Here is an 18,266-nt window from a genome sequence, read left to right as displayed (position 1 = left end):
TCTGTCGTTGATCGCGCAGCTCCATTTCTCGTTGGGCGCTTCCTGCTGGCGCCGACAAGCGACGCGTGGACGCGGACAGGAGGACGTCAGGATCGCCGCGTCTGAATGGTAAGTAACGACCGCTGTATCGCTGCTTCATCGCTGTGAGATCTGCCTGTTTGGCAGCTCACTAGCGACCATTTAGCGATGCACCAGCGATCCTGACCGGGTCATATCGTTGTCGGGATCGCTGGTGCATCGCTAAATGTAAAGGGGCCTTAAGTGCGGCCTAAACCCATCTGCTCTCAGAAGATATCGCTCCTCTAAGCTCTTATTCATACATTTACCTGATAACGAGAAGAGTCCAGGATTAGTATCACTGGGTCGGACCAGGTAGGAGCCGTGGGCATTAGGTGGGCACAGAAGCAATCTTTCTGCTTCTTGTCTACTGGAAACTTCTATGTACCAGCTGTGAGAAAAGAGAAGTTGGGAGAGAATGAGGATTAGTGAATAATTCACCTGTCTGCGATTTATAGCACAATAAGAGGAAGTTGCCACAATATGATTTTGCTGCTGGGTCGTAATTTTGAGTTAGAGTAAGATACAATTAAATATCTGTGCATTTATCATGTGGCAGATAGCTCTTCACATTTCCTTGGTCCTTAGGACATATTATCTGATGTCCTGTGGTCTTCCCTCTTCACACACAACACACTATAACGTGTCAGCCTGCCAACTGCTGAACACAGGGCTCTTACTCACCCACTATCAGGAAGTCTTCTTCTGTTTTCCCACATAGCCCCTTCCATTCTGGGCTAGTCCCAACTGTTAACTTTATCTAATCCCCAACTAAGTGCAAGCAAATGACCAAACAGATAAAATCACATTTATAACAGTGAAATGCATTATATTCACAACACATGTCTCTTCAAGAGGATGTGGGCAGCAACTCCACTTCTTTAAACGTCTTCCCATAAAAATGCGTTGAGTTGCACATTGGTTACAGCGCGTGCCAGGTTGGATAGTATGACCCTGTTTGGTTGTGAATAAAGTGGATGTGTCTGTAGTGCGATGGGCTGTGTTGCGTGTGCCCGTCTTTCCGATACCTCGCACATTGTACATATTCTTCTGTGTTTCCCCTGTATTGTAAATTGCTTATGCGACTGTCGGTATTGCTACACGTATATGTGTATTACCAATGTGTAAAGTGTGATGTACATATATATATTTCTGTGTTAGATAGGGAGAGTGCAGTGTTTAGGATGGCCACTAGATGGGGGGCATCCTAGCACACACAAGTTACAGTTAGTGGATAGAGTTAGCTTAGGGTTAATCACATAGGAGGAGCTGCTGTGGAATAAGATAGTGATGAGTGTAGGAAGTGGGAGAGAAGGGCGAGCATGCCCGAAGTGTCCACAAGGGCTCTAAGTCCAAGACTGCAAAGCAGCTACGAAACGTTGAAAAGAAGTAAGAGAAGCTCAGGAAAGGCAGCCGGGTACAGGGCAGCAAGAAAGACAGAATGTGCTGCATCTGAATAGCAGGCTACACCTGGAATAGCCGGACCAAGAGACATGCAGGGCGCAGGAGTTTACGATGTGGCAGTTCATCACAAGGGCTGAGGCAAGATCTGGGGCAAAACAGACAGGTCGTCTACCCTACGTGGTGAGAATGTACAGACGTGATACTGCGGTACCGCCTAAGGCGCTACTACCCCGGAGTGTACGGGAGGTCGGGGAGGAAGTAGAAGTAGGGAAAGTATAGGAAGAATGCTGCAAATCTTGTAAAGTACCTGCCTTGACTGAAGGAAACAGTAAAGTTGAAAGTTCTGCATTGACCACCATTTGTGCCTCCATTATTCAGCGACTGTGTGCAAAACCGAGCTCCTGGAACCACTGTGGTATCCCTGATGGCGTCCCAGTTGAAGCACAAGGTATGCAGACAGGTACAGAATACATTATCTGTGGGAAAAGGCCAGGACACCAAGCCAAGGGTGTCCTCGGCCATGACTACACTCCTGGCCTCTTCCTACATGTCATCAGATTTGACAATGCAATCTGAACACATTACTAAATAAATCCATATCAGGTTGTAACAGATGGGATAGGGTAGAACACTTCATATTTCTTGCTTTCTTAGTACAACAAAAAATCAGCTCTACCACTCTTTCCTAATGGACTATCCCTAAGCCCAATGACTTCGTCAACCTTTAGGAATTTCCTGAGCGCTTAAGGAGTGCACCTGAGATCCATTACCTTCTGTCTACTCGGGTCTCTATCCATCTTCCCTGTACGCCAGAGGACACAATGTGCCCAGCAGCTCATATGCTTGACCTTGGGCTCCGGACGTGACAGGAGCATCCGCTTGGGATTCCAGTACACCCACTGCCTTGAATGATTGATACATGTTGGCCCTAGCAGCCCATTGCACTTGAACTTGAAATTATTACTGTACTTCCCTATCTGCCCTAGTACCAGGAAGTGCCCCCTTTTTACCAACACTAGTCCCCACCCACAGTGGGCTAGTGCTATACATTAACTGTATTTTACCCTTATCTTATGTCCTTGTCAGGATCCTGACAGCACCGGCGTACAGCCCTCGCTGAGCAGGGACTCACCAGTGCTGTAGGGGTCCCGGGGACAGTAACAGCTGGAAAGTACAGACGCACAGGACCTGAACGCTGAAGTATTAGCAAGCAGGCACGGGACCTACGGTCATGTGACCACAAGGGGGCGGGGCTTAGCGTCCTGCTTGCTAAGATGGAAGAACACTCAGAGTCGGGCAAACCAGAGATCATACACAATACGGGCGAACGAGGTACAGGAGGGACAAGCAGATGGGAGGTCAGACGAAGCCAAAGGTCATACACAAGAGGGCGGTGCGGCACAAAAGGGACGAGCAGAGAGCAGTCGAGTCACAAGCAGAGGGTCATACACGAGAGGACGGTGCAGTACAAGAGGGTCAGGCAGAATTCGTAACAGGGACAGAACCAGATCACAACCAAACAAGCAACAAGTTATCAGGCACAAGGCACACGTATACAAGAGGTCACTTAACTCAGCCGAGGGCAGGCGTATAACTGACACCGGACCCAGGTCCAGTGAGCATTAAATAGCTGCCCTCTGCCAGAGAGAGGCAGAAACAATTAACCCCCTGTCTGACCAGGACGGGCCAAAGTGAAACCCCGTCCTGGATCATGACAGTCCTATTCTTAGCCTATGTCTAATCCTGTGCTTACCCTGCACTACACACTACTCACATTGCACATTAACACTTTACATTACTTATACGCTGTAAATTACCGTAACACAATATACGAGAGACACATCACTATTCATGTTACATGTAAAACCGCATGACACTGCACAGATGGCGCGATTGTTGTCTTCAGGGGTAGGAACGCAGCAGGACAGTCCACCACTCTTACATTATATGAAAAACTGATAGGTGGACATAACAGCGCTTATGTCAAAGCTGCACCCTCAGAATGTGAGACAGGGAGTTTTGTCATGGGGACATTAAAATGGAATTTTACATTGGTAACAAGTTGCAAGATATAAAAGGTGCAAATTCAAGGATCTGCTAAGCAGTTTGCACTTTGAAAAAGCCAACTGTCATTGACTTGCACTGATCGGGGGTGGGTGCATACATCTGTGTTTGTCAGTCCATTCTTGGCAGCAAGGCTCGGACCGACCCGGACCGACCGCGAGTCTCCTAACCTGAACTAAATGCTTCATAGGTTAACTCAAGAAATTTAGGTCTGGAGACCCGCAGTCGGGCCTGGTGCTGTCGTTTGATTCTGGTCATATATTACACATGTGGTTTTATTGTATGTGGTTTATAATGATTTTATTGTTTATGCAGTTGAGAGGGTGAGTGGTTGTATTATTATTACTGATATTAGAGCACCGGTGCTGCGCAGGCCTGCGTCCGTTAACCCTAGCCACCAACTGCGGGGACTTGAGAGAGGTGCAGGGTGCCTGGTGACTACCAGAGAGCAAGGTGCCGTACATTCCATGTCCGTGGGTACAGCGCATGTGCCACATAAGGGAAACCGGGTACGAGACTGACACTTGCACCCTGATTTGTCAGTTGATACTTGCCAGTCTACATTGGATCCGGACAGCGCTGCGGCCTTAATTGACTCCGCTGAATCAGCTTATGGACTAGGGGCTCAGCGGAGGGTACCGGAGACCGACCGTTGCCTCGTTGCCTACATGACCTTTCTGGATAAGCACCACACTATTGACTTCCCAGCGTGAGCCACAGTCTGACTGCCCTTACCTGATTCATTGTTCATGAACTCTGCATATCCTTTGCAAATTGAACCATTTATTCCCTAATTTAACGTTTACCTCCCTGCGTGGAGTATTCTCCTGTTAAAGTTATTAACTCTTGCTCTGCATTCTGTCTGTTACTACATCCCGAAACCTGCTTACACTACTGTCCTCCGAGCCTCTCGCACAGAGAGAATCGGAGCACAGCTGCAGAGGAGGTGGAGAAAGTATTTTCTCCATCTCCTCCATTGTCGGCGTATATTGCACCGCACTCGGATGATATCCGAGTGATGTGCGTTGTGCCACTATCACACATAGACTTATATGGCTGCGATTGAGCTGGGTCTTGGTGACTATTGCAGCATGCTGCGATTTTACACGCACGCTGAATACAACCAAGAAAATAAACGCTGATGTGAGCTACCCCATAGATTAACTCTGGGCCGAGTGCTATGCGATGTTTTCTCACATAGCACTCGTCCGTGTTATATGGTAGTGTGACTCCAGCCTTAGTAGTAATACTAGTAGTTGTAGCATCACTATTAATAAGAGTAGCAGTAGTATTATTAGTAGCATCTGTATTATTAATATCAGTAGTACTGTAAGTATTGGTAGCATTACTCTTATTATCAGTAGTAGCAGTAGAATATCTATAATTATTGCTATTTGTAGTATTATCACTATGATTATCATTATTACTGTAATTATTACTGTAGTAGCAGTATCACTATTACTAGTAGTAATATTATTGCTACTATTAAATTACTAGTAATACTAGTAATGCTATTAATATTAGTAACTAAAGGGGGATTTACACATAGTGATATCGCTAGCAATATCGCTAAAGCGTCACAGATTTTGTGACGCAGCAGCGATATTGCTAGTGATATCGCTACATGTGATACTTACCTCCGACCGGCTCCCCCGCTGGTTATCGCTGATCGCGCGAGATCAGCCTGGTCCATTTCTCGTCGTCGGTTTCCTGCTGGCGCCGACAAGCGAGCCATGCATGCAGGTGGAAGACGGACACCCTCGCCGCGTCTGAAAGGCAAGTGCGACCGCCGACCGCTGCTGCATCGCTAGTGAGATCTGCCTGTTTGGCAGCTCACTAGCGACCATTTAGCGATGCACCAGCGATCCTGACAGGGTTGTATCGTGGTCGGGATCGCTGGTGCATCGCTAAATGTAAAGGGGCCTTAATACTAATTTCTATTGCTTCTATTATTACTTGTAGTCAGAATTATGATTACTACTAGCTGAAGAGCCAGAGTAACTTACTGTGGTTAGTTATAAGAAATAACGGTGGCAGTTAAGGGGCCTTATTCCTCCTGCTTCTTCTTTTTACACAGCCTCCTCCTGCACCTCACGCTCCTCCTTTTATGTGGCGCCCCTGAGGCTCAGTCGCCACAGAGGTACTGCACCTCCTCCTGAGGTGTGGTGCCCCACCATCCAGGTAAGTTGGAGGCTCCTGACCACGCTCCAACACCTGCATCCCACACAACACGGTAGTTCAGCAAAGCCACATTGCGGCTCCCTGCTTGGAGTGTAGCAGAGCACCTTTGGTGGCTCCCTGCTTGGAACACGAAACGTGCTGGGAGGCGGGTGGAGTTAGAATACATAAAAGAGCGGGAAGGTTTAGGATTTCAGTCAGTCAGTAGGTCAGTCAGTCAGTCAGAGAGTCACTCAGAGAGGAGGGAGGAAAGGAGATCCCTGAGAGAGGGATGGAGGAAGGAGGTGCTGCAGCAGATCTAAGTGACCTGGGTCTGCTGGCACGGGAAAGGAAAGAAGGAGAAAGACATTGAACCGAAACCTGATCTTCCATAAGGAAAGACTAGTAAGGAACGAAGGAGTAAACGGGAACAGAGGACGTGGGTTAGGAAGAACCCTGCCTAGAAGTTCTAAGCGCAAGGCCGGGGCCCGGTCCCGAGGTTGTATGGATACTAATGGTCCTACAGCAGATACCGGTGGAGTAGTGGGCTGTAAATGCACTACTCCCATCTAAGACTTGGGGGCACAACAGCAACCTTGATAGTGAGCCGGGACTCAGGAGTAAGGAGTCCCCGAAGCAGGCTACAGTGGTCTGCTGTACAAGTAGAGTTCTTGGGAACATCTGTCTGGAGGCACTCCAGTGTAACTCAGTACTAGGAGTACTTCACACTTAAAGGCGCTATAAGAGGAGACGTTCAGAAAGGCACATGTTGGCAGAGCGTTGGAAGGGAGCATTCCATCTGGCCTGGAGGTTGATTGAGTCCCTGACCCGGAGGACACGGCACGGAGGCGGGCACCTGTATGTGTACTACAGACTGTGAGTAAAGCTTTGGAACTGCAAGCCTGGTGTCCTCCATTGATTCTTGCGCCAACACACCCAGCACCGATACATCTGGGTACCAGTTTCTACACCGCTTGTGCCTCTCTTCTACCCCCTACAAATACACTGCCCTGGGGCTACAGCTCCACCTGTGGGGAGCTTCACCATCTTGGCTGCAACACACCACCAGCCCCAGAGGATCTGCTCGCAGCGTCGGCTCAACACCTCACTTGCCGAACACCACAGGTGGCGTCACGAACTATTCCATTAACTACATTTCACCATTCAATCTCCCCTATTAATTGGGCGCCCAGGGCCACGGACCGGGTCACCGCTGCTGTGACACATCCCGCTGACACCGGCCCGGTACCGAGTATCCCACAGCCCTGGGAGGGCGACCCATTTGTACCCAGCATTTTTCTGCAGCACAGCTTTTATATACACACAGTGGCAGGCAGTGTCACCGGCAGCCAGCTCTACCCCATCCCCTCCATGCCAGCATTGCCCCATCCTCTCCATGCCAGCATTGTCCCGTCCCCTCCATGCCAGCTTTGCCCCGTCCCCTTCATGCCAAAAGTGGCCCTCTGCCTCTCTCAGGTCGTTCCCGTTAACCCCTATTAAGCCTGTGGGACCTGTAGCGGGGAAGGGTGTGATTTAAGCCTTCTGCACAGGTTTGCGCCTGTTCCTGCTGGCGTACATGATGCTGGTGTTCATGTCACTGCTCTTCTCCAGCGCAGACTGACAGCGGAGGCTCCGCTTGTGTGGTGAGTTTCTTTCCTCCTTCCTGGCAGGCCAGCAGATGGTGCACAGATCCAATCCCAGGTCCGGAGAGTTTCTGGGCTTTATGTCCCAATCAGCACATTGGCGGCAGCGCACAGCACAGACAGAGTGAGAGGATGGCACCGCCCCGCACCACCACCTGCTGCAGCTTTTTTCCTCTCTTCCCTGCCTGAACTCTCGGTAGATGCAAGATCCTGGGCAGTAGTGATGGATCGTTCTCGAACGAGCCGGTACAAACAGCCGGCTCCCTGCTGTGAACAATGGGAGCCAGCATCCCAGTGAGTGCCACTAAATTCTCTGAATGGCTATCACTGGGTGTAAAATACCGATGTTCAGCAGTCGTAACTCCACCCACTCATCAATTAAATTGGTTACTAGCAAGTGTGCGGAGTTTCAGCCGTGGTGGGAGGGGTCTTGGATCATTACGCCAGCATAAATATGCGTTCACATATTGTGAACAGCCGGATCACCAAAAAGAGCCGGACTGCCCATCACTACTGGGCAGCTAAAGGACCTGTGATGATGTCACGACCATGTGTCATGCTTGGGTCGAGGAGTCAGACGCATCGCTGTGCCGGTGCTGGAGTGGAAGTGTCAGCTGGTGTCACAGAGCAGGGTCTTAAATCACATCACTGGGGGAAGTACAGTAACACTGTATACATGGGATCAGAGGGTTCCTGCAGCAGAGCTGTGTGTGCAATGTATGTGAGGCCAAGCTGTGTGTCACAAATATTGTCGGGTGTCCCTGGATCAGGGGCTCTTACACTGTGGGCGTGGCTCTGTTGAGTGGGTGGGGCATGGCTCATTGGAGTGGGAGGGGCTTGACATACACACACTCACATATATATATATATATGAATAATATATATATTATATATAGATTAGTAGCAGTGGTACTATTACTAATATTATTACTATTAGGCCTGGGTCACACTTGCGAGTGTGATGGATGTGTCTCTCGCATCAATGCCCAGCACTACCGCCGGCACTCGAGACCGGAGTGTGCGGCTGCATGTATTTCTATGCAGCTGAACGCTCCAGTCCTGAGTGCCGGTGGCAGTGCCAGGTATTGATGCGAGAGACTCGCATCACACTCGCAAGTGTGACCCCGCCTTAATAGTAGTATCATTATTATTAGTAGTAGGTAGCGGTAGTAATATAACTTAATGTTGGCTAAACCCATTGAACTAGGAATTGGTTACTGACTATTACACCAGCAGACGACGGAGGAGGAACATGAATTCAATATGCAGAATTTTGGTACCTGATAGTTTTGTGTTGGTTGACCAGTCCCATGCGTTCCACAATGATTCACCCCACTTTGATTATATCGACTGACAGTCAAGGGAATCGAGGCGGGTGAAGTAACTGGAAACTGCATTGGACTAGTCAGCTGAGACACATGATCCCTGGCTTTTTAAAGCATGTTTTTTCAGAAACACTGCAGCATTTCATTATAACCTACATGGCCATAATTGCACAGACAGGCTCTGATTCATGCTGACCATTGTTAGGGCAGCATGAATCTGATGACAGGATCCCTTTATGGCCTCATGCTCACATTCAGTATTCTGTGAGTTTTTTACCTCAGTATGTGTAAGCCAAAACCAGGAGAAGGTGATAAATCCAGAAGTGGTGACGTGTTTCTATTATACTTTTCCTCTGATTGTTCCTCTCCTGGTTTTGGCTTACAAATACGGAGGTAAAATACTGACCAAATACTGATAGTGTGAACGTGGTCCAGGTTTTCCACAAAATTCTGCAGACTCTCTATGAGACTGGTGCCAGTGGTGAGACTGGGCGTATGCGATATGCATACTTCTGGCCACATTCAGACTAGATGTGAGTGGTTTCACTCAGCAAGGCCGCACACGTCTAGTCAGAATGTGGCCAGGAGTATGTATATTGCATACTTGCGGTCACATGATTACCTATTCTCTTTGCCACCACCAGAAAATCCTTCACAGTGCGCACTGAGAGGATTCACAAGTCTGCAGTCATATAGTGTGTCTGCAGACTTTTGTGTTAAACCTGACAAACCCTTTACGTTCACACCCCACACCACCGTAGTAATACCTACTGCACCAATGCTGCTAATTTTTGCAGATTTCCCCTTTTTCACAGCAAATTCAACACTGAATCCCAACCCCCCACTCCGTTATGTTGCACTGCCGTTAGCTGTCGGTGTGTACATTGCCTGACGTTGTAAACACTACATAGAGAGGTGAACGGAAGAGTGTAGCAGCTGTCAGTTCTTCACACGACGGTGTTTCCCACGCTCAGGTAAAGCCCCAGGGACAGTTATATTAAATTTTACAATGAGATGAGAATAAGTAAGAAGTGTGATGGCAGGGAGAGAGGTCACCATCTTTGTACAGTTCCCCCTACAATCTCTCCCTTACTTCCCCCCCATGTGTCAGTCTTTACTACAGCTCTGGCATTACATTCATGAACCAGAAAGACTATGATGAACAGCCAAGTGCCGGCTGCTCATGGAACAGCTTTTTGCAGACATTGAGTAGTCATCTTGATACTTACACCTCATTGCTCAGACTGAAGTAGCAGTCTTTGTCATAGATGTTGGATTGACCAGGAAAGTCGAATGCCACTTGATTGTTGATGGCGCTGGGGGTGAAACTTAACGCCGATGTATAATTTGCTGGTACCAGTCCCATCTCCATGGTTCCTTTTAGTTTCCTGGCCAAGATATAGTCCCCCTCTTCTCTGATCATGCAAAGTTCCTCCCCAGTTTTCACGGTCAGTTCTTGGTCGTCTCTTGCAACAAAGTCGTAGAGCACAACGACAATGTCCACGCTTGGCATCACGCTGGAGATGGGACGATCTATGGTGGGCACAGATGTGGCCCTCGCTGGAGGAGTCCAGATTTTATCCCACAGACACACCATACACTTCATATAGTTCCTACAAAAGCCCTCCATGCTTGGGTAAGGTGTGTGCCAGCGCAGGTGCGGATCAGCCTCCTGCCAGCATGCTCCCTCCTGATCTGTGCGCGATTTTTCATCTGCTTCACTTCCTGATCACCTGAACCTTTTATAAACAAAAGTAAAACTCCCATATTACACCAGGAAGATCAATCTGAAGGAATGTGGTCAGACCAGTAATTTTGCACAAAAGAGGGGCTAATGCCAGAGTAAAGACGGGAATGGAAAAAATACCAAAAGTCTGTGATTCCTCATTCTTGGGTGAAATGTCACCTATTGTACGCAGAAGTAGCAGAGCTGAGTTTGCCATTGTGTTTCTAGTAAGAGTACAAATAAAATGTGCTGTATGACAACTCAGCAGTAGCACTGCTACATCCGTAATGATCATACATATGGGAATAGCGCCTTGTTGATGCTAAATAACAAACACAGCACTGTTACATCCGTAAACATCATGCTTTTGGGAATAACATCTTGTTGACACTAATTGACAAACACAGCACTGCTACATCTGTAATGATCATGTATTTGGGAATAGCATCTTGTTGACGCTAAATGACAAACACCAGATAGAAGGAGACATGGATATCTGGTACCTTGAATCGGTCAATGATTTGACCTGTGGATCTGCAGCAGCTGTTGGCTCTGATGAGTCCTATATGCTTTTGCATTGTGGAATATTAGGTGAGTGCAAACTAAAATTAATTTTAAAATCATCACCGGATAAGACCCTATTGACGCTTTTCTCTCCTATAGCGGTTCTGTGTTTCTAAATGACAAAACACAGCACTGCTACATCTGTAATGATCATGTATTTGGGAATAGCAACATGCTGACGCTAAATGACAAACACAGCACTGCTACATACGTAATGACCATGTACTGTATTTGGTAAAAGTAACTTGCTGACGCTAAATGACAAACACAGCACTGCTACATCCGTAATGATCATGTATTTGGGAAAAGCAACTTGCTGATGCTAAATGACAAACACAGCACTGCTACATACGTAATGACCATGTATTTGGTAAAAGCAACTTGCTGACGCTAAATGACAAACACAGCACTGCTACATCCGTAATGATCATGTATTTGGGAATAGCAACTTGCTGACGCTAAATGACAAACACAGCACTGCTACATCCGTAATGATCATGTATTTGGGAATAGCAACTTGCTGACGCTAAATGACAAACACAGCACTGCTACATCCGTAATGATCATGTATTTGGGAATAGCAACTTGCTGACGCTAAATGACAAACACAGCACTGCTACATCCGTAATGATCATGTATTTGGGAATAGCAACTTGCTGACGCTAAATGACAAACACAGCACTACTACATCCGTAATGACCATGTATTTGGTAAAAGCAACTTGCTGACGCTAAATGACAAACACAGCACTGCTACATCCGTAATGATCATGTATTTGGGAATAGCAACTTGCTGACGCTAAATGACAAACACAGCACTGCTACATCCGTAATGATCATGTATTTGGGAATAGCAACTTCCTGACGCTAAATGACAAACACAGCACTGCTACATCCGTAATGATCATGTATTTGGGAATAGCAACTTGCTGACGCTAAATGACAAACACAGCACTGCTACATCCGTAATGATCATGTATTTGGGAATAGCAACTTGCTGACGCTAAATGACAAACACAGCACTGCTACATCCGTAATGATCATGTATTTGGGAAAAGCAACTTGCTGACGCTAAATAACAAACACAGCACTGCTACATCCATAATGATCATGCATGTGGCAATAGCATTTTGTTGACTTTTCTGTACAGATAAAGCAGGAAAACGTATTTTTCTTATAAACAGAAAACATCACTATATTAGAAGTCATGGAGCTGTCATAGAGTGTCCCAAGCACCGCAGGAATGCATGGACTCTGCACTTTCTTCAACAACTTGTGGTTGTCTTTGAAAAGATTTCTCATTCGATTCTCTGCAGTATCTGATCTTTGCAGCATTGGGGTGATATAGGGTTATGAAAAGGTGTATACTACCAAAAACTAAACTGATAAACACTAATCAAAATGAGAAAAAAACGTACATCTTCCACTAGCATAGAAACAGGTGCAACCACAGCCTGAGTGCGCTATGGTATATGTGACCATTTAATATCTGAAAGTGATCTCCATTACTGCTATGTATACACTATACTGTACTTGATGTACATCGCGCACGTTTTGATCAGATTGTGTAAGCTCATGTGCCACCAACAAAATGAGCTCTTCAAACTTGGTTTAAAAATTAAAAGGAAAGGTAGGTTCTAGCTGTACAAAAACCTTGGACAGGTTGGAGGGATGCTCAGCCCAGAGGCGTACCCCTAAAAGAGGCACATCACGTGGCCGCTATGGGGTCCCTCCAATTGGCAGCACACTTTTAACTGTATCTGCACCCTGGTTGCAGATACAGTTGAAAATAATGATGGAACATGGAGCCGTCAGCTCCCTCCCCCATCAATCTCCCTATTCATCTGAGCTCTGACGTCAAAGTGCAGTGGGTGTGGTGACATTAATGCATCATGCCCACAGTGTAGAATAGTGCAGTTCTTCAGACCATACGCTGCAGAGACCAGAGCAGAGGGGGAATGGTTTGGTTTTTTTCCTAAATCAAAGAGGACATTGTAGAGATCAGTACACTATTTGGGGGTGTTGGCAGCGGATTATTCAGGATACTCTCCAAGCGTGTGACAACAGAGCTTCTTTATTCAGGAACAATATATGATAAGGTTAATAGATCAGGAATAAATCATTTGTGTGTCTATCTGTGCATCATCTACAGCAGGCTGCTTCTCTCATGCACAGAACAGGAAAACAGGAAATACAGTCACATGCTCTCCCTGTGTGAGCCTCTGGGAGTTTTTTTTGTTCTAACTTTATGAACAGCATACAAATTTAGCTACTAAACACTCAGACAGGAAAGGAGTTGTTGCACCAAACATATTCCAACAGGGGGCCAATATACTATTTGGAAAGCTATGTTGGGAGTCATTATACTGTATGGAGAGCTATGTGGGAGCTAATATACTATTTGGAGGGCTATGTGGGATACATTATCCTGTTTGGAGCGCTATATTGGGGCCACTATACTGTTTGGAGGGCTATGTGGGAGCCATTAAACTGTTTGGAGAGCTATTTTGCGCACAATTACACTACCTGGAATGCTATGTGGGGACCATTAAACTATTTGGAGAGATATATGGGGGTCATTATACTATTTGGATGGCTATTTGGGAGTCTTTATAATGCGTGCAGACGATTATACAATGTTGAGGGTTGTGCTGGGGCAATCATATTTTCTGGATGGTTGTGTGGGGGCCAACTTATTGTGTGGATGGGTGTGTTGTGGTCATTATACTGTATGGAGGGCCTTCATACTATAGACAGGGCTTTGTGGGGGCCATCGTAACTTGTGGAGGGCTGTGTTGGGACCAACATACTGTGTGTGGAGCTGTCAGGGGGGCCATCACATTGTATTGGAATCACTGTGGAGTCAATCAAACTGTGTTGGGGGAGCACTATAAGGTCATCATACTTTGGGTGTGGCGATACGGTGGAGGAATTCACTCTTCGTGTATCATACTCGAGGGGGGGTCACTTTGGTTGGCATCATACTTTATAAGGGCAATGAAAGGGGTATCAGTGATTTGGAATACTAAGTGGCTTTAATAGCACCAAAACTACCTTTTTAAGGGCTGTAAACTTGTGAGCTATGGTCTTCTATAACCCTGCCAAATATATATTTTTCTGTGGGGGGAACCAATTAGAACTTCTGCTATAGGGCCCCATGATTTCTATGTACACCCCTGGCTCAGGCGAATATGGAATCTGTCACTTACCCCCAAAGGTAGACTACAAAAAATGAGGTTGACAAGCACACGCCTAGAAAAATGAAATCAATGTGCAGGTGCAAATTACTGTGACTACATTGCTAGAGCATACAAACAAACTACGGTAAACTATGCTCTAAGCTTTATGCAAATATTGAATTCATGAATAAATGAATTGCATAACTGTTATGTAGCCTGTATTTATACTGTTTAAGCTCTTGACTCCTTCCATCTGTCCAATGCTGTTTTAATTTATAGCAGTGTCTAGATCCGACTTGTCCTTTCATTATGGAAAGAGGTGTTTTTTTGCAGTGTATATTTGAAGGTAAAGTGACTGTCCAAGACTGTTTTTAAATAAAATTGGACTGGCCTTTTAAAGAGAATCTGTCAACAGACAAAGACAAGTCCAGGGATACCTTTACATGGCCAATATGTTCCTCTATTACTGAGAAATCAGTGGTTGATTTGATATACAATTGAGGCTGAGGAGCTATTGCCTCTGTCACTCCAGCTCTTTTCCCAGCCCAGCACCACCTTCTCCTGATTGACAGACAGTTCCTTTGCCTGAAGTCGCACAGCATAGAGACTGTCAGTCATGAAGGAGAATGAGTTGCTGGGTGGAGAATAGAGCTGGAGTGACAGAGGCTTCAGATCTACCAATAGTTCATCAGCCTCATTTGCATACCAATTCAAATGCTGATTAGTCAGTAACGGAGGAACGGATTGAACGTGTAAAAGTATTGCTGGACTTGTCTTTGAAAGAGCTACTTGTGCATATAAATAGTGTGAGGGTGAAAACCTGCTGATAGATTCCCTTTAATCTTATAGTCGTAGGCCCAGGAGCAGTAAGTCTGTTAAGTTATATTCATACAACATTTTTTCTTTAGGTGGGTGAAACCAATAAGGTTTTCAAATATAAACCACTTCATTTTTCTTTTGTGAAACATTCTTTGTGCATTTATTCAATTGTTTCCTGAACTGGCTTGTGAACAATGTTTGGTTGGTGTTTTCTTAGAAAACTCTGTTAAAAATCCTTGAGTGATTTTTTAGCTAATATTTTTGTCAATTATAGAGTTGAGCGACTTTTGGTTTTTTAGGGTCGCGTTTCGTTTCGTGAAAGTCGGGGTCGTCCCGAAACACGAAACCCAATGTAAGTCAATGGGGAATAAAAGTCGGCAGTGAGAGGAGGACAGGAAACACACCTACAGTGCCCATTTGAATGCCAAAAGCATCAATTCTTCTTACTTAAGCTTGTCAACCTTAATTAACTTCATAATACAAGTTACGCACTGAAAAATGGGGGTTATTTGGCTAAAGTTGTGGGGGGGTAGGGCTGGCTCCAGGTTTTCATGTGCCCTGGGCGAAAGAGCGCCCCTTTAACACATAATACCACAACTCATCATGCTCCGATACGGCAGAGAAATAGCGGTATAGTACAATGAAAAATACTTCACTTTTTACATCTCATGACGAGGCCCATCTATTTCTCCATACAGAATCATTGGTCCCATATAATGTTTGAAACAGTATATGATGAGCTCCACATAATGCTACAGTATATGTTGGTCCCCATGGATGAAGCTCCACTGTCTTATGGGCCCAAATAATGCTCCAAACATAATGGGCCCCATTTCTAATGCTCTAGTGTATAATGGGCCCTGTAAATGCTGCTCCAGTGTCTGATGTCCACCTTTGGAATGTTCCAGTGTATGGTGGGCACCATCTATCATTCTCCAGAGTATAGTGCTCCCCAAAAATTGCTGTCCCAACATTGAAAACAATCAAATAAGTCTCCTCGCTAGGGAATCCCTGTACTTGTCTGGACTCCTCGTCGTCCCCATCTTCCATCTCACTGCACAGTATTTCAACTTTGCAAGTGCTGTGATCCTGAGCAAGCAGGGGGGGGCCCACTCGTTGGCGACGGCACTGGCACAGGGCCCCTGATAGTACGGTGGTGTGTCTGATGGCGGGTGGGCCGAACCTGCACTTTCATCTGCAGCTTCCTCTTTGTCACCGTGTAAAATGGAACTGTATATGGGAAGGGTAACCTGAGTTTCATCAGGTTCAGATTCAGGCCGTGTAGCGTGCGAGGGGAATGTAGTGGTCTGGGTCAATGTACCAGCAGATTCATCGAGCAGTGGCTGGGCATCAGTGCACTTGTGTCGCCCCCAGGAGTACGGTCGCCACAGTGGCATTACCTTCTTCCTAGGGAGTGTGATGTCATGCTTGGGAGCAACGAACGATCTCTCTAGCAGGTTGACTGATTGGGCGGCGTTATTCCCACGAGTCATGACCCTCCAAACAGCGTTCATGAAGGCAAAGTGTTTGTTTTACGTGGGCAGTATGGTTGCAAAGCTGAACCTTAAAGGAATGTCCAGAAGGGCACCACCAGGAGTGGAGCCTACGGTTAAATTCGACTCCACCTGGGAAACCTCAACCATGCCAGCTACAGAACAGATGCACACATTGCAAGCTTAATTCCGTTAACGAACGAGACTCCGTCATGCCCCGCGGTCCGAGTCCGGCTTACTAGAGGGACACGTGAGGCTCTGGCACATGAGATTGGCCAATAACTGGTGTGTCATGCCATTACATGTCCGTGGCTGCATGTGCGCTACACTGAAAAGGCCAGTGTTTGTCGCTTACAGGTGCAGATAACCCGCTGAACAACGTTAGTGATGGGGATCACTGATGACAATTATTACCCGCGAACAATGATTTCCCAGTAAGTGCAGGTCAACCGCAGTTCCGGAATTAGGCCTAACCGTCATTCCTGAAAAAATGAAAAACTTACGTGTGCAAACCACAGGTGCTGTAGCTTGCTTAACAGCTCGCCAGCCGTTCTCACGCCCAGTATGGATTGCACGTGATTGCACAAAGGTTAGAAAGGGTACCGTATCCCCAGATAACATGTATGGATAGTGTACACATTCAAAATATATGTCTGTACATCAGGAGGCAGGCTCAGACGGTGTTAGGCCCAGTATGGATTGCACGTGATTGCACAAAGGTTAGAAAGGGTACCGTATCCCCGGATAACATGTATGGATAGCGTACACATTCAAAATATATGTCTATACATCAGGAGGCAGGCTCAGACGGTGTTAGGCCCAGTATGGATTGCACAAAGGTTAGAAAGGGTACCGTATCCCCGGATAACATGTATGGATAGCGTACACATTCAAAATATATGTCTATACATCAGGAGGCAGGCTCAGACGGTGTTAGGCCCAGTATGGATTGCACATGATTGCACAAAGGTTAGAAAGGGTACCGTATCCCCGGATAACATGTATGGATAGCGTACACATTCAAAATATATGTCTGTACATCAGGAGGCAGGCTCAGACGGTGTCAGGCCCAGTATGGATTGCACGTGATTGCACAAAGGTTAGAAAGGGTACCGTATCCCCGGATAACATGTATGGATAGCGTACACATTCAAAATATATGTCTATACATCAGGAGGCAGGCTCAGACGGTGTTAGGCCCAGTATGGATTGCACATGATTGCACAAAGGTTAGAAAGGGTACCGTATCCCCGGATAACATGTATGGATAGCGTACACATTCAAAATATATGTCTGTACATCAGGAGGCAGGCTCAGACGGTGTCAGGCACAGTATGGATTTGACGGCCCAGATTACACAGCGGAGGAGCAGGGAGAGGTAAAGATTGCAAATGCTGGGGCCCTGCCCAAGCAAGGGGGGCCCACTCGTGGGCGTCGGTACTGGCACTGGGCCCCTCATAGTACGGCGGTGTGTCTGACGGCGGGTGTGCACCACCACCGTCAGAGACACTTGATTGCACTATGAGGGACCCTGTGCCAGTGCCCGCACCCAAGAGTCGGCCTACCCACCTGTCCAGGGCAACGGCACTCGCACGGTGTCGTGCGCTAGGTGGTGACCCCGGCCATGGGGGGGGGAGGCAGCACAGTTAGGGAGTTTTAGAAAGTGGCATATGTTGATGTTGGACATTCAGCTGATGCAAAAGGCGAAATAGGTGAAGTCCCAGGAAGAGGTGGACCAAAGCAAGCCATTTTTCTGTCACCCTATGTGTCATCAGGGGAAGGTGGGACAAAATCCTTGGAAACCCATGCATGGTTCATTTTAATGAAGGTTAGATC

The 18,266-nt window shown here is 46.6% G+C and overlaps 1 protein-coding gene across 1 annotated transcript in view; it reads right to left on the bottom strand.

Moving 5' to 3' along the window:
* The window catches only part of SRMS (src-related kinase lacking C-terminal regulatory tyrosine and N-terminal myristylation sites), a 64,864-nt gene extending 54,490 nt beyond the window's left edge, over positions 1 to 10,374 (bottom strand). The window contains exons 1-2 of the mRNA XM_073580874.1: positions 9,880 to 10,374; positions 327 to 448 (exon numbers count right to left, since the gene is read on the bottom strand). Coding sequence (XP_073436975.1) covers positions 327 to 448; positions 9,880 to 10,280 — 523 coding nt within the window. The 5' untranslated portion in view covers positions 10,281 to 10,374. The remainder of the gene's footprint in view (positions 1 to 326; positions 449 to 9,879) is intronic.
* Between the last annotated feature and the right edge of the window lie 7,892 nt (positions 10,375 to 18,266).

This window comes from Dendrobates tinctorius, unplaced genomic scaffold, assembly GCF_039654945.1.
Source record: "Dendrobates tinctorius isolate UK_male_01 unplaced genomic scaffold, ASM3965494v1 ptg000065l, whole genome shotgun sequence".
NCBI classification, from domain to species: Eukaryota; Metazoa; Chordata; class Amphibia; order Anura; family Dendrobatidae; genus Dendrobates; species Dendrobates tinctorius.
The sequence above is the reverse complement of the archived record's forward strand: the minus strand, read 5'-3'. Positions and strand labels throughout refer to the sequence as shown.